Genomic DNA, 15965 nt, shown 5'->3' with positions numbered 1-15965 from the left:
TGTATTTTATAATCATCACAATCTTTGTCTATTTAAATTTAATTTATTGTCACTTAATCATAGCCGATCTACAATATATACAAATTGATCTTGACTATTGAAGACCAGAAGGAAAGTTGTATAAATTGAGGCTGTATGTGCGTCGATAAAGAAAAAACATATAAACCGAGCTTAGGTACAGTGTCAATCATAATCATAATAATAAAGTAACATGGATATTTTTTGCAAACAAAAATGTAGACTACTCTAGATCCGGGGTTTTTAGTTTAAAGAGTTTATAGATCCGGAACGAATAGCTAAGCTAAAGCTTATCTTATAAGATCTTATTGTGGCGTACAGCACTGTACCCACAGATATCCGAAACAACTTGCCGGCAATTTCTGAACTTAGACTGAGGTCTTGAGTTCAAGTGATAATTGAACACGAAAATGAATGCAAAACCGATTCTGCTCTGCAGTTGACCTAAATAAAGAACAAATGACAAACCCTAAAGTGACACATGGTCAATCCATCAAAAGGTGCGTAATTTTTCGTAGTTACGGCATCAGTAAGTTAATCTTATCTGTTCAAAGGCGTTTTACTTGTTACTCAATGGAAGTTACGCAGGTTTCGGTAGAAGTGGTCTAGATTATTTCATTACTATAAGCGTTCTTGAGCTGCGGTTGCCATGGTCAGGATCGAGAAATCAGTTATGTTATCAACTGCTTCCTGCGGAAGGGAAAGAGACGATAATACGGAGCGGCGTCAGCATAAGAAAGGTTAGTAACTTTTAAATGTCAGTGACTCAGTGGGAAACTATCATTGTTTATTGCCTCTCTCGACGAACGCTGATAACCGTATCTCCAACGTTAGCTTTTTCCATCCCACTTGGGCTGGTCGGGAAAACAGTCCTCGGCTTGAGATCGCCGGGAGCAAGTTCGTGATATATCAATTATGGAGTATGTACATTGTACAACTACGGGTACGGAAGACGGGTATGTGTATCTTCGCTGCGTCCGCCTGTCGGGCTACTTGTATAATATTGCATTATTTGTGTGGGTGGTGGCATGGACGTCGGCCGATATGGGGAAACTTATTTATTTATATGCGTGTCTACAAATGAATGGCGTTCCTGTGGCTACACTCAAAACTGTATATAATAATTTCTAAAATTTTAATGTAATAAATGGTCTATATTGTTGCTTACCTCTGATACTTCAACTGGTTAAAAAAAGGTAAACCAAATTTTTAAGATCGAAAATTGTACCACAACTTGTAAAAAGTATCTTATTTTTTTTCTTAGTGTAATCAGGGGTGGGGATATCACTTCCCCATGTACAATGACTCAATTTGAGGTGTTCGGCTGGTCTAAAATGGAAGTGCGCCACTGGTCGGACATGTGATTTACATACTACCATTTCCCAAGCGTGCGAAATCGAACACGTTCCTCCACAGGCAGGAAATCAAAGCAATTACTAATTGTGTTTTACACAGCCCCAAACTTTCTCAACATGACGCACACCAAAATGCGACTTATGGCCAAATGGGCAGGAAATGCCAGCCCAATTGAACTTCCCCCGCCCACAGGCAGATGTATCTGTATCCGAGTAATTAATTAAAATATGCATCCAGTGCACTCGGCTCTCCGCTTTCCCTGGACTCGTGCGTTGCTCTCGTCTCGCCTTGATGTGTCCATCTGGGAAAACGCCATCCAGCGATTTCCATTTAACAGGTCCATTAATCACATTCGGAGGAGTTTGGCTCATTATCGCTCAGAAAGTGTCACACGGCCAACCTGAAATTTATTGAATTCACTCACTCAATGGCAAGAGAAACGAACAATTAATATAAAAACAAGTACACATTAAAATTCCATATCCGATTTGCATGAGAAATGCCGAGTTGTCAGCCGAAAAATTCGAATAATGATACCACCGCATACTTCGTATATTAATCAACAGGTTGTGGGGCATAAAACAAAAGATTTTAATTTTTGGCGGGTGCTGAACGAAGTTTTTATGCCCTACCCTGAGGACCAAACATCGGGGGATCAAAGAGAGCTTTTAGGCCGATCGACAAACGAGATAAGCCCAAAATTCGATCGAAAATTTACGAGTATAATTCTCGGGTTCTTTTTCACACCTGAAAGCGGCTACATGGGTGAGTGATTTCCAAAAAACATAAAATAAACTCCCCGGTGGCCCTCTTTTTTCCAATGAGTCAACGCCTCGGGATTATGTGGCGCTTGGCAGATGATCGTCAGCCAAAAAGCTGACGCACACTAAACGTAAAAACGACGAGATATATATGGACTCATCCCCACGAATCATGCAGAAAGCGACAGTCACAACAAAGAAATTATTTTAAAATTTAAATGTAAGCATATGAGGATGGTAATGGATAAATACGTATTACATTGCAGTTCTGAAATTTCCACTGACTGTCTGCATTTTAATGACGTGACATCACAGTCTGGGGTTTCGGAAATTCTTTTGATTTTTTGATTCTTTTTATTTTTTTATTTTATAAATAATTTTTATAAAATTATTGTGTTATTATAATATGACTTATATATTATCACAAGTGGGCCAACCCAGTTACGAAGTTTTTAGCCAATCTTTTTAACATTTCCGTTTCACAATTGAAAAAGAATTTGTCAACTACGCATATGAAAAAAAAGATTTTCTTGTATCTTGGAGTCAAAATCTGCCAAGTGGGCCACCCCTGTTCCGAAGGTCCGATTTTCATCGAACTTTTTTACTTTTCCGGTTCACAACGACAATATAAGAACTTCATTTTAACGGTTTTTCGAAATTTTGAGTTTTACCGAAGTTATAGGGGTCGAAATATGGCATTTTTGACACTTTTTCGAAAAAGTTGAACTCAGACATTAATTCATAACTTCGGAACGGTAAAATATATCCTTATGATGCTAATCGCTCAAGAATTAATATGGCTTTCCATAAAAAAATGTAAAAAAAAAATTAAAATTTATTTTTCTTAAAAATAAATTAAAATTTTTTTAGTTTTAATTTTTTTCAGTGTTTTTCAGCAGCTATAGAGTTTAAAACCATTTGAAAATGAAGTTTGATTCATTACGAAAAAGATAAAAAAAACAAGAGAGAACGCTATAGTCGGGTTGTTGTCCCGACTATCTAATACCCATCACTCAGCTAAAGGGAGTGCGAACGCTGTGTCGGGTTGGTGTCCCGACTAATAATCGTAACTCAGCTAAAGGGAGTGCGAGGGAGATAGATATATAATTTTTGATTGCGTATAACTTTTTAATGAATGGTCCGATTTGAAAAATGTCTTCTACATTTCGATAGGTATAAATATAAACAACAAAATTGCATTTATACTTTTTGGAAATCTTTAAAGATGTGGACGCAGGACCCATTTTAAAATCATTAGTGGGCGATTGTGGGCGTTAGAGGGGGCGTGGCGCTCGGCTAAAATAAACTTGCGCTGCGTAGGAAGCCAAAGAATATGTGTGGGAAATCTCAACCTTCTAGCTTTTGTAGTTTCTGAGATCTCAGCGTTCATACAGACGGACAGACGGACAGACAGACAGACAGACAGACAGACGGACAGACGGACAGACGGACATGGCTAGATCGACTCGGCTAGTGACCCTGATCAAGAATATATATACTTTATGGGGTCGGAAGCGCTTCCTTCTAGCTGTTACATACTTTTGCACGAATCTAATATACCCTTTTACTCTACGAGTAACGGGTATAACGAGGACCGAAGCTAACTTCGGCAAGCCGAAGTTTTAATACCCTTGCAGATTTCACGAATTAAAACTTGACTGAAATAGCAACATGAAATAATAAAAAACCAAATATTCTATAATCAAATAAAAACACCTCTTAACGAGGTAAAAACTAGTGACGATCGCACCTTCAACGTACAAAAGTTCTGATATCAACTTTTGTGACGAAAAATGATTTTAGATGCGACTAAATAAGTACGCTACCTAAAATTTAATCGTTCGACCCGCTTTAGCAAACATTTAATATCTACACGAAAGTTTTCTGTTGTAGCGTGCCGAATGAATAAATTTTAGGTAGCGTACTTATTTAGTCGCATCTAAAATCATTTTTCGTCACAAAAGTTGATATCAGAACTTTTGTACGTTGAAGGTGCGATCGTCACTAGTTTTTACCTCGTTAAGAGGTGTTTTTATTTGATATCAGAAGTTTTTGTTTGTTTACTTTTGCTCTCGTAGGTGCTAATATAAACATTTAAATTTAAATTGGTCATAAGTCATAATTTTTAAACTATTGTATTTTAACGAATTAAGTTAAAAAGACGTTGAAGTATTTCAAAATACCTTTTAAACGAGGTATAGCACATGTCTGTACCTTTAGTAGTGTAGAACTTACAAACTAACGAAATGTAGCTATTTCTAGCTTTTTCCCGCTAAAGTAGCGGCTTTTTCCAAAAGTCGTAGAACAAAAGTTTGCTATATGGAACTCTTAAGTGCAAATTTACTGATTCCACGACCCTAAAATACTGTTTGGATACCCTCACACAAAATTAAATACTCAGGGAGCGTTAGTAGTTCGAGCTGGCAAAAGTGGCTATTTTCGTATAAAAATAACTTTTAAACGTGACTTTTTACAGTAATGTCTTATATACCAAAATTTAAGGAATCTCAAGGGCTATACAGTTTTAAGTTTTAAAGAAAATCGTTAGAGCCGTTTTTGAGAAAAATAAAAAAAAGCTAAAAAAAAAGTTTTAAAAAATTGTCTTTTGTTCATATCTTTTTAACTATTACATTTACACAAATTGCATTTAGAAGGCGTTTATAGCATTTAAAAATACCTTTCAAACGAGATGCAGCACAAGTCTGTAGCTTTAGTAGTATAGAAGTTACGGATTTCAGAATTTTAGCTATTTATAGCTGTTTTCCCGCTAAACTAGCGAGTTTTTCCAAAAGTGGTAGAACAAAAGTTTTTTATATCGATGTGATGAACGTCATATCAAATTTTCAAAACTTAATAAATATGTTTTGGACAAACTGACAAACTGACAAACTGACAAACAGAATTAAAATTTCATTTTGGGAAGACGAAGAAAATCTTATTTTGGCTATAACTTTTGAACGGAGCGTCGGATTTTGACAAATGACCCCTCATTCGACGGGTATTTTCAAAAGGAATACAACTAAAACATTGCGAGGGGGCATTTATCCCCACCGGCCCCAACAGCTCCAAATTTCGAAATTTGCACTTTTTCACTTTCACCGCTCTCTCTCCCAAGCCAATTGATTTTCTTAAAGTCTTGGTATGCAATCCTTTAAGTTTTTGCAATACCTTTCGATTGGAGATTTTCAATTTTGCGGCTATATAATAGTAGTCGCCTTCGCACACTCTCCTGGTGCGCTTCGTCACTACATGGACTGCCGTCCATAGTGATTGAAAAAGATAAAAATTTAAAGTTTTTCACCCTTTTGTTCCTATGGGAGCTATATGATATAGGCGTCCGATCGGCACGCGGTTTTACCTTGATCAAGGTACGCACAAAAAAATACGATTTGGAAAGATTCTTGTCAAAAGCTCTTACACTGAGCGAAATATCTTAATTTTGTGAAAGCTATATCTGATTGTTCCTAAGGGAGCTATAGGATATAGACGTCCGATCGGGTCGGCTTTCAAACTTGATCTGCGTACAGATGTTTTAGGACGACTGTGAAAGTTTCAAGGCGCTAGCTTTTAAACTGAGCTCGCAAACGGTATTGAAACAGACGGACAGACGGACATGGCTATATCGACTCCCCTATTGATCCTGATCAAGAATATATATACTTTATGGGGTCGGAAACGTCTCCTTCACTGCGTTACAAACTTCTGACCAAAATTATAATACCCTCTGCAAGGGTATAAAAAAGAGTGGCCCGGCCAAAGGTTTTTCGCAATATCGGGTAATACTATACATAAGCGGACTCACCCCCGAAATTCGCGAAAAAATTATCCTCGATGGACAGCGATTTCTTAAGAATTTACGTGCAAAAAGAATTAGGCGGTCGGCCATGGTTCTCTTGTAATTGAATTTCAAAGTTCCCGGGTTTGCTATAATAAGCAAGGGTGCTTTTCTCATATTTTCAATCAAAGTAATTAAGTTTTAATGAGTTCCTATAAAATTAATATATTGTTTAAATGAGTTCCTATAAAAAAATGTAGAAATTTTTTAAATTAAAAGTTTTAATGAAAAATCGCGCGATTTTTTATTAAATTTTTTTGTCTGCGGCGCAGTTTTTTTTGTTCAATATTAAGCTAGTCGTTTTAGCTGACTTAGGGTTGATGTGTCGCTCAGAAAAAACAAATTCAATCTTTAAGATCTTTTGGGTGGAAAAGACTAAAAGAAAGGTTAAAATATATAATCCTCCTTGGACCGCGATTTCTTCTAATTATCATAATAAAAATACACATGTGGTCATCCATGGTTATGAGAGTTCTTAAGAAATCGCTGTCCATCGAGGATCATTTTTACGCGGTTGTGAGGACTAGTTCCCTATAATACCAATTACTCAGATGTTTGGAATTTTAAATTAGTCTTATTTTGACAAAAAAGGAAAAGGGTACATATATACATATATGATTTTTATAGCAAACATTAGAAAAGCATACTTGTTTTTTATAGCAAACCCGGGAACTTTGAAATTCAAATACAAGAGAACCATGGCCGACCGCCAAATTCTTTTTGCACGTAAATTCTTAAGAAATCGCGGTCCATCGAGGGTAATTTTTTCGCGAATTTCGGGGGTGAGCCCGCTAATGTATAGTATTACCCACATGCCGTAGCGAGCGTAGCGTCAGCCGACTTACAGCTGTCAATGGGGGACTTTTTGTCGTTTTGTATGGGAAACCGCTGTGCGCCCTTCTTCAAATCGATATTGCGAAAAACCTTTGGCCGGGCCACTCTTTTTTTTTATCTTTTTCGTAATGAATGAAACTTTATTTTCAAATGGTTTAAAACTCTATAGCTGGTGAAGAACACTGAAAAAAAAAACAAAAAAAAATTTTAATTTATTTTTAAGAAAAATAGACTTTAATTTTTTTTTAAATTTTTTTATGGAAAGCCATATTAATTCTTGAGCGATTAGTGAAAGCATCATAAAGATATCTTTTACCGTTCCGAAGTTATGAATTAATGACTGAGTTCAACTTTTTCGAAAAAGTGTCAAAAATGCCATATTTCGACCCCTATAACTTCGGTAAAACTCAAAATTTCGAAAAACCGTTCAAATGAAGTTCTTATATTGTCGTTGTGAACCGGAAAAGTAAAAAAGTTCGATGAAAATCGGACCTTCGGATCAGGGGTGGCCCACTTGGCAGGTTTTGACTCTTGGCAAACCGAAATTTTTTGGTGTTTTTTCAACGGAGCTATGAATTTTTTAAGGTAAGAACTTAAAAATGTTAAATTAGTTACTCTCGTAAACAGCTTGGAGGAACGACGCACAACTTTACTAGGGGCATTAAAAAATGTTTTCCTTTCTGGTTTTCTTCTTCATCCTTTAAATTTAACATTTCCAAGAAATCTAATTCTTTATGCTAATTAAAAACAACCCTATTTATATTTCCAACGAGTAAAAATTTTACATGCTTAAGCTGAAAGTGTGCACAACTCAATTACTCACTGATATTATGCACATATATTATTCTCATAATTTTAACACGTTCCCTTCATATTGCTGCCATATAAATCGGTGGATTTTCTTATTGTTTAGAAGGTAGGCTTTGAAAATATTTTTTGTTTCAGATTGAAAGTTGCACAAAGTTTCAGCTTAAACATGTAAGAATTGTACGTTCAATCTGTGGATGCTCAAAAGTGTGCTGAACAAGATTTAAAGCTGCGCAGCGAGTACCAAAACCCAAACACTGGCTTTAAATTTAATATTCTACTTTTTTAGGCTTTAGTGGCCTGGCATCTTCAGGGACTTATGTGTGCAAGTTTTGATACATTTAACGCAACTTTTCCAAACAAAGAACCTAAAATGTAAACTAAAATGCCACCAATAACGATAAACTTTCAGGTATCGGACGACAAACGACAAACTTTGATTAGCCTGCCTAAAACATACTTCTTTGACGAATATATGGACAACTATTGGGATACACCATGGCTTGACGTCTATCATTTTCGGCCATATACACATTCCCCGCCTGTTTCCTTCATTAACTGGGTAATTCAAGCAAGTTTCCCAAAAAGCCGCAAAAGGCCAAGAGTGAGAAGCGAAACTGCATAACTTTGGCCATACTTCAGTTGCATTGCGTGTAATATTTAATTATAAGACGCCGCCCCCGCCCGTTGTTTTCCACGAACAGTGCAACTTTACGGCACTTGCCAATTGCACTTTGGTGGCAGCCGCCTCCTTGGGGGTGGCATAAACGTCTTGAGAGGGCATAAAATATTTAATTGTGTCACGTAACTTTTTGCCAACTGACTGGCGTAAGGAAAGATGCATCCCCTATATACTTCACTTGCGGAGCAGTATGCATTACAATTTTAATTTCTGAACTGGCGGGGGAAATGAGATTACCAGACGTCAAGTGCTGAACGGAATTACCCGAGTCATCTTGAGGGGCGATTACCATATGAAATATACAGCTTTATTCATTTGCTTTACTCTTTTTTAATACAATGACGTAATTAGTTTATACTTTCATATAAAAAAAATATATGAGTGAAATGTGAAATTTTCCGCCTGGCTCATTCAGTTTCCAATTTTCAATTTCCAATTACCCGCTGCGATTAAAATCCGCTTGCAGTTTTGCGTAATTTGTTACTTTTACAACTATGCTGAGCAGAGAGTTTCTTCAGATGCAGTTAAGTTTTTGCTTTAAGTCGAGTCTTTGTATTTCGTATGATGCGAATTCATTTGCCATTCCTTAGAGGATACACACACATAATATATAATTTCTAGATCTGGGCTGCTCCTCGTATTGGTTGTGAAAATTAAAATGCAAACAGCTAGACATTAACTTCTGCTTCAGAGCTATGCGATTCCGAAAACGCGGCGCCGACAACAAAACGGGATCGTAAAATAATTTAATGGTTAAATTAGGAATATATATGGGCTTAGGGCAGCGTGTAGCGGACGTAGGGCACCTCCACATCCTCTCCGTCGACGTCGTTGCAGCAGATCTCGAAAACCAGCGACCGCTCGTGCGACTCCAGGCGGCGCTTGGACACGCGACGCACCACCTCCGACATGGGCAGCGGCAGCCGCTCGGAGCACTTGGCCTTGGGCATGAAGAATGAGTACAGCATCGACACGCCCTGCGACAGCATCGTGATCTTTAGCTTCTCGTTCTCCTCGAAGTAGTTGAGGAACTCCTGCAGCGACAGCTCGCCGGTCACCTCGAAGCGGTCCCACAGCGTCCACTCCTTGCCGTAATAGGTGTTCTTGGCGGCGGGTAGCGGCTCAGAAAACGCCATGAAGGGCAGCGCTAGGTTGGCAAAGCCGTTCTTGAACTTCTCGAGATCCCGGTGGCCGACAATCAGCTTAATCACCTCGAGCACAGCCAGACCAGAAAGCACCGACGTGGTGGTGGCAATGGCAGGTATGATCTTTCCTGCAATCAGCTTGGACTTGTGGCGATCGGCTGGTGGGATCTTGTAGTTGGCGGCGCGCGAGTTTGAGCAGGCCACAATGAAGTCCATGTGCAAGTTGCTGTCGTCATCCTTCTCAAACTCCAGAGGTGTGATCTTTGAGCTCTTGTCGGCGTTCTTGAGCAGCTCTGTGATGATCTTGTCTACGCGATCCTGGTCCAACTCGCCGTCATCAAAGTTGTTGGCCGAAGCGGCGGCGGCCGCCTCGTTGGTCTCGATTTTCACACCCGAACGGGGTTTGAACTCTGGCACCTATATGCAAAATACTTGAGAAAAGCTTTTCTGACTGGACAAATTTCGGCTACCTACCTTAACCTGTTGCACCAACTCGGCAATGGTCTGACGATTGCGCACCTGCTCAATGCCATAAACCTCCGCTCGCAGATTGGCTCCCGCATAGATAAAGTCTAGATGCATGGGATCGTTGACATCAAAGACCAGCGGATCGGGGCACCGCTTGGGTCCGGACCAAAACGGCTGACCACTGGAGGTGATCTGATCGGGTGGGAAGTTGAAGAGCAGCTGTTTGATCTGGTTGACATACTGGTCCTCCCAGTAGAGACGGGCCCACTCTACGCAGTGTGCGAAGCTCTTGGGCTTGTCGTCGATCAGGGCTTTCTGAAAAATTAACAGGAAAGGAGACACAGTGAGGGAGGGTAAAGAATTTATTAAAACGCAGTCTTACCTTGATAGAATCGAGGATTTCCAGAGGCTGAATTCCCGGCAGCTTGGCAATTCGCTCTGTGAACTGGGGATCAGCAATGTACTGTGCAGCGTTTTCTGCAGACTGCTTGAAGACGCCCTCGAAGGCATCACGGGCCCACTGCAGAGTGTGCTCAATCGCATTGGGGAAATTCTTCAGCGTGCAGATGGGAATACTCTTCTCTGGAGGATCCTGCGACGAGCTGTACGACTCGGTGGCGAAGGGCACGATCACCTGGACGTTGCCCAGGGTTCCCAGTGTTCCGGTCTCGACCAGCGGGATGCGGTTGAAGATGCACTTGCGATCCATGTAGATACGTGCATCCACGTTGTCCAACGCATTGGCTACGCCATCCAGTTTACCAAAGAAGTCTTCGGAGAAGACCTTCTCCGTTTCGGCGCCCACACGCAGCTCGTAGGCGGTGACATTCACTTCCGGATTCATCCGTTTGATGGCGTCTGCGGCCGTCATTGATTTCGGCTTCTGTACGTCGTGCGGCCGGAACAGGAACTGCCGGTTCAGATTCGACTTTTCGATGAGATCCATGTCGGTAACGAAAATCTGGCCCTTGCCAGCGCCCAGGCCCAGCATTCCAAAGTTCTTCAACAGCTCACAACCAATGGCTCCGGCGCCGACAATAAACCACTTGGAGTCGGCCAGCTTCTCCTGGAACTTCTTGCCAAAAATGGCAATCTGGGAATCGTATCGCGATCCAACGGGCTGGGCATCCGCCTCCGTAACGCCCTCGGTCGGCAGGCACTCCAGGGCGTCAAAGTACAGCCACTGGAAGATCGGGGTGAACTTTCCACTGCAGGCCTTAAGGACCTCCTGGGCCACAATTCCGCCAACGGCCGCGTCCAGCGGGCACGTGTTGCCCGAGCAGATCTTGGCGAATTGCAGCACCAGCTTTTCGTCGACCTCTGCGCTGCTGCTGGCCTTGCACACCTCCAGGAAGCTGTTGGCATCCTCCTCGTTCCAGGGTCGCGGCAAAGCTCCATTATGAGCCTTGCGGTAGCAGGTGAGTGCATTGAAGGCCACGTGCAACGTGGCCGGAGAGTCCAGCTTGGCGAAGTCGGAGATCAGGAACTCGGGCTCCTCGGTGGCCTGCGCCAGGGGCTTGAAGCTGATGGTCTTGGGCATCTTGACCTGGGTGGCCACGCCGGCGCTCTTGTACTCACCAAACTTGCTGGTGTCGCCAATGCTGAAGGTGTACGGACCCAGCACGGTGATTTTCAACGGCTGGCAGCCGTTCAGCTCCTGCATGCCCTGCACCTCCGAGAAGGTGACGTAGTCGCCGTCGTTGAAGCCGTGCCGCGTCTCGTCCAGGCAGGTAACCACTCCCTGAGCATCGTGCGTGATGCTGGCAATCATGGTGGACACCGGCTGAGTGCCATCCTGGTCGTAGATGGTAAAGTTCTCGCCAAAGTCGCAGAACACCTTGGCAAACAGTCCGCGCGTCTCGGCGATGATCAGGGCAATGCCATTTTCGTGGGCGAACTTGCCGATCCTCTGCTGCTCATCCGCATCCGAGTTGGTCAGCACCACCACGCGGAACTGGCGCAGGAACTCTTCGGTGAGCGGTCCGGTGTGCGAAAGAGTGCGCACATAGCTGTTCAGCTCGGCCAACTGGGCGCAGGAGGCCTCCGCCCGATTCTTGCCGATATCGGCCTCCGTAAGGTAGAACTGCGATGACAGATCATGGAGCTGAAAAGCAGAAACCAAAGGTTAATATATTGCACAAGTGATGAAATTAGCAAATGCGGCTAGCTATGACTAACAAAAGAATACTTCTTGAGTTTTCAAGTGCACAGAGAAAAACGTCTAATAAAATATACAAAAATAAATTAAATTATTTTTTAATTTTGTCCGTCTTGAAAAACATTGTTTTGAAACTTTTTTTAAACTAACACTGAAATCATATTGAATAAAATATTTAATTTAACACAGTTTTATCTTTCAGTGCCTAAAACAAAAGCGAATGTGTCGACCAAAAGGGAATGCAAAAACAATTGCAGCCCGCTCGGCGCATACGGTCGTCCCGCTCGCACACTTTTCGCATGGCGCAGACATTTTGAGGCAAATAGAAAAAGAAGGAAAAGCGAATTACACACACAAAACTTTTTTGCAAGCAAATAGAGTTGATAACCTAACCTAATTTTGCGCCGAGTCTAGACGACTTGATAAAATGAAAAACTCCAAATGAATCACCCCGACCAGGGCTGCCCAGTCTGCCTTCCCGGGCATTTCCCGCGTCAGCCTGGAAAATTATCGATTTTTTCTTCTTCGCCCCCACACACATACCCCACAAGTTGCTGTGTCATGCAGGGTGATCGATTTCACGCCGCCCAGAATCACATTCTTGGCAATCTCCAGGCCGAGTCCGCCCAGTCCCGACACCAGGATGTCCGAGTTGGCCATCCGGCGCATGGCATCGTGCCCCAGGACGTACAATTGGCGCGAGTACAGCGATTCATCGATATCCCCGCCGGCGGCGGCGCTGTTTCCAGTCATGCTGCTATTTCCCTCCGCTTGCCGGTCACTGGAGCTGTTGCTACTGCTGTTGTTGTTGCTGGAGCTGACGTTGTTGTTGGTGGCGGATCCACTGGAGGAGGCTTCTTGCGATTCTGCTGTGGTGGTGTCCAGGTAATTGCGCTTCTCCGGCCGCTGGCTTTTGCTTGTGCTTCCTTCCTTTTCCACTGCTGACGAGGTACTAACGTCGTCGCCGCTTCCCTGGTGCTGTTTCGGTCTCTGCTTTTCGGCCCGCTTCGTCGTCGCACTTGCGCCGCATGTGTCAGAGGTGGACGACGATACGCACAATTCCAGCTGGCGCTCACTAGTCGTCTCGCTCTGGCAGTTGCTCGAAATGTCAACGCCGCCTGCTGCTTTGTCGTGATTTTCGTAGTTGTTGCTGCTGCTCGTTGCTCCGCCGGCTTCTTCCTCCTCCATCCCCATGCCCCCCTCGCCGTCACCCACCAACTCCAATCGCCTCTTCTTGGCCAGCGGCGAATGGTCAGTGGAGCTGCAGGCTGGCGAATCGGCCATCAATTGCTGACCGCTCGACATTGTTTCCTCGCTGAAATATTGGCAATCTAATTTCCCAGTTGCGGCTGCACCGCTCGCCCTCTCTCTGTCGCACACACGCACACTTGTGAACGCGGACACACGCACACGGCTGGACACACAGGAGCACGCGAAGGCGTCTGGAGGTGGATTTGCAGAGGAAGAGGGCTTATCAGACTTTCCAGGACGACGGATCCGGCTCGTGGCGAAATTTCACTTAGCGCACTCCCAAAAATACAGAACACGCACGATCGAGTTGCAATATAGAATTCGCAGTAGTGTGACCCGCGGCTGTTGAAATTGGCAAACCAAACCAGTGTGACCGCGTCCACGCGAACTAGAGCTGGACAAAGTAAACGATGTTCATTCGATACTATCAATACTTTATTGGCGGGCTGAGTTTAAATTTACGAATATGGGCTAAAACTTAAATAGGGGTTTTAAATATATAAACATGTATGTCTGTTGCTCTAATAGAGAATCTCTATGTATGTTCAGAAAACGTATTTAATTTCCTAGGTCTAGAGGCTGCCATGACGGTTTAATTGGTTATAAAATAAAATATCTTCCATGAATAATTTAAATCGAAAATCAAAGAATTGATGCTAGATCAAAATTAGTTGCAAACTTATAATCGTATTATCAACCCAACTTTGTTAGATTTTAATTAGTACTTTTAAATTAAATTATTACTATTTTTGTTACCAGTGGCGGATATAGGATTTGGTTGTGGGGGTGATATTAGAACCATTTTTTGCTGCATACTTTTGGAATACCAAAATTCCTTTCATTTTTTACCCGAGTGGGGTATCACCCAAATCACCCCCCGTGCATCCGCGCTGTTTGTTACTCAATCTAAATAAAAAATATTTAGGGCATTCCCTAAACTGTTGAATTGCTGAATTGTTAAAAAATCAACAACGAATTTCAGCAAATGAGGACCGACACAAAATGGATCTTATCTCCCCTAGAAAGTGCATTATTGACTCGTTTGATGCGGAATTATTGTTGCTAATGGTAATGAATTCAGGGATTATTTTCCCCAGTGTATTTAGTTTATCTATGGCTAAATTCTGGTGCGCTTGTGAGAAACTACCCTGACTAGGGAATAAAGAAGGATATTTTTTACGCACCTCCTGAATGGTATGGTTTTTTAAGATCTTGGTTAGCTTAAGCTTTTTTTCTGGCCGGACAGATCCGGGAGGTAGCTACGTGTCCCTGCTTGCAGTTGGCGCATTCTATTGTGGAGCAAACTACTTCATCTCCGTGTTCTAGACCGCACTTAAAGCACACACAAAAAAAAGCACGTCGCCGTAAAATCGATAAGTCCAGGTAATTTTCTGGTTATTCCTACTCATATCGTTCTTACCTGAAATATTCATAAAATTTACATTAAATAATATCATTTTGCCGAATTCTCTCTCTCGGAGATTCTCTAACTTCGAAAAAGAGCGCAAGAATCAATATGGCGAGCAAAATGACATGAGAGGAAGCGAGAAAGACTAATTCGAACTGACGTACTTCAAGCATGTTTTCTCGCTCGCACTAGTGTACGTTTTGGTCAGAAATAAGATTTTTTTCGCCCACCAAAGCATTTTTGGAGTATGAGGTACGAGGCAAAACATAAGGAGGCCAAAGAGTACTGCAGAAACACGCATTCAAGAAAAGGCATCGCTTATTCATTAAGTATTAAGGGTTCACTTAAATATTCACAGTTTTTAAAAAGCTTTGCAAATGGATTTCCAAATTATTATGCTATTCAAAATAAAATTAATAACGTTTTTAAGAAATCTAGATATAATTATTTAATCCGAAATAATAGCGGTCCTGAAAACTATTGATGCATTTATTTCACAATTAGGCCTAGTACTCACTTCAATCAAAAAGCCTACGAAATAAAAATCTCCATACGAAATTTTGATCACGAAATTTTTCGCCTGTTATTTTTGTAGGGGAGTGTAGGGTAAGGTGACGAACGATTCGTTTATTAACGTAACTGCCCCAAAAATCTATATTTTTTTAAAGTGTAAAAGCAGAAAGTTGCTTACATCTACTGAGCATATTATAAAGGGTGTCACTCTCAAACGGCAAAAAAAAAAAAAAGCCAAGTACCGAAAACTGTTGATAAAGATCGCATTTATACGTGCATATATTTATCTGATTTTATTTTCCACTCATCTTCTGAATAATTTGCGCACCACCTTTTTAGAAAAAATTACCTCATGAAAAAATTACAGTAAATACATTGTCGACACGATAAGAGGAGACGACTACATTTATTTGGAATTTTTGTCGTGACGTCATATGAGAGATTCGACGAGTTCGTCACATTACCCTACTCGTCACATTACCCTACACTCCGCTATAGAATATTTCGTTTCGTTGCCTTCTTGATTGAAGTGAGTACTAGGCTTTAGAATATAAGAGTTTAATTTACAAGCCAAGCTATTACGTGACAAAAACAATTGAAGAAGTTTGCGAGCTTCACAAAATTTTAGATAATTTTGAAAGTGCTTCGAACAAAATTTTTTTAATTACTCAAATAATAGAAGTTTCCAATTTTAGCGATCACTTTCAAGCTTACAAGGTGGGCGCTGAA

At 41.5% G+C, this 15965-nt stretch overlaps 1 protein-coding gene across 1 annotated transcript; it reads right to left on the bottom strand.

Annotated features, from left to right (window-relative positions):
• Nucleotides 1-8578: 8578 nt before the first annotated feature.
• On the bottom strand, nt 8579-13659 carry Uba1 (ubiquitin-like activating enzyme 1). The gene is made up of 4 exons (XM_017157114.3): nt 12608-13659; nt 10289-12010; nt 9913-10221; nt 8579-9855 (listed from the first exon to the last, which is right to left on the bottom strand). Exons 1-4 carry the CDS (start codon nt 13367-13369, stop codon nt 9070-9072), a joined length of 3579 nt encoding a protein of 1192 aa, XP_017012603.2. The 5' UTR covers nt 13370-13659; the 3' UTR covers nt 8579-9069.
• Between the last annotated feature and the right edge of the window lie 2306 nt (nt 13660-15965).

This window comes from Drosophila takahashii, chromosome 2R (genome assembly GCF_030179915.1).
Source record: "Drosophila takahashii strain IR98-3 E-12201 chromosome 2R, DtakHiC1v2, whole genome shotgun sequence".
NCBI classification, from domain to species: domain Eukaryota; kingdom Metazoa; phylum Arthropoda; class Insecta; order Diptera; family Drosophilidae; genus Drosophila; species Drosophila takahashii.
Note: the sequence above shows the minus strand (reverse complement) of the source record. Positions and strands in the feature narration are given on the sequence as shown.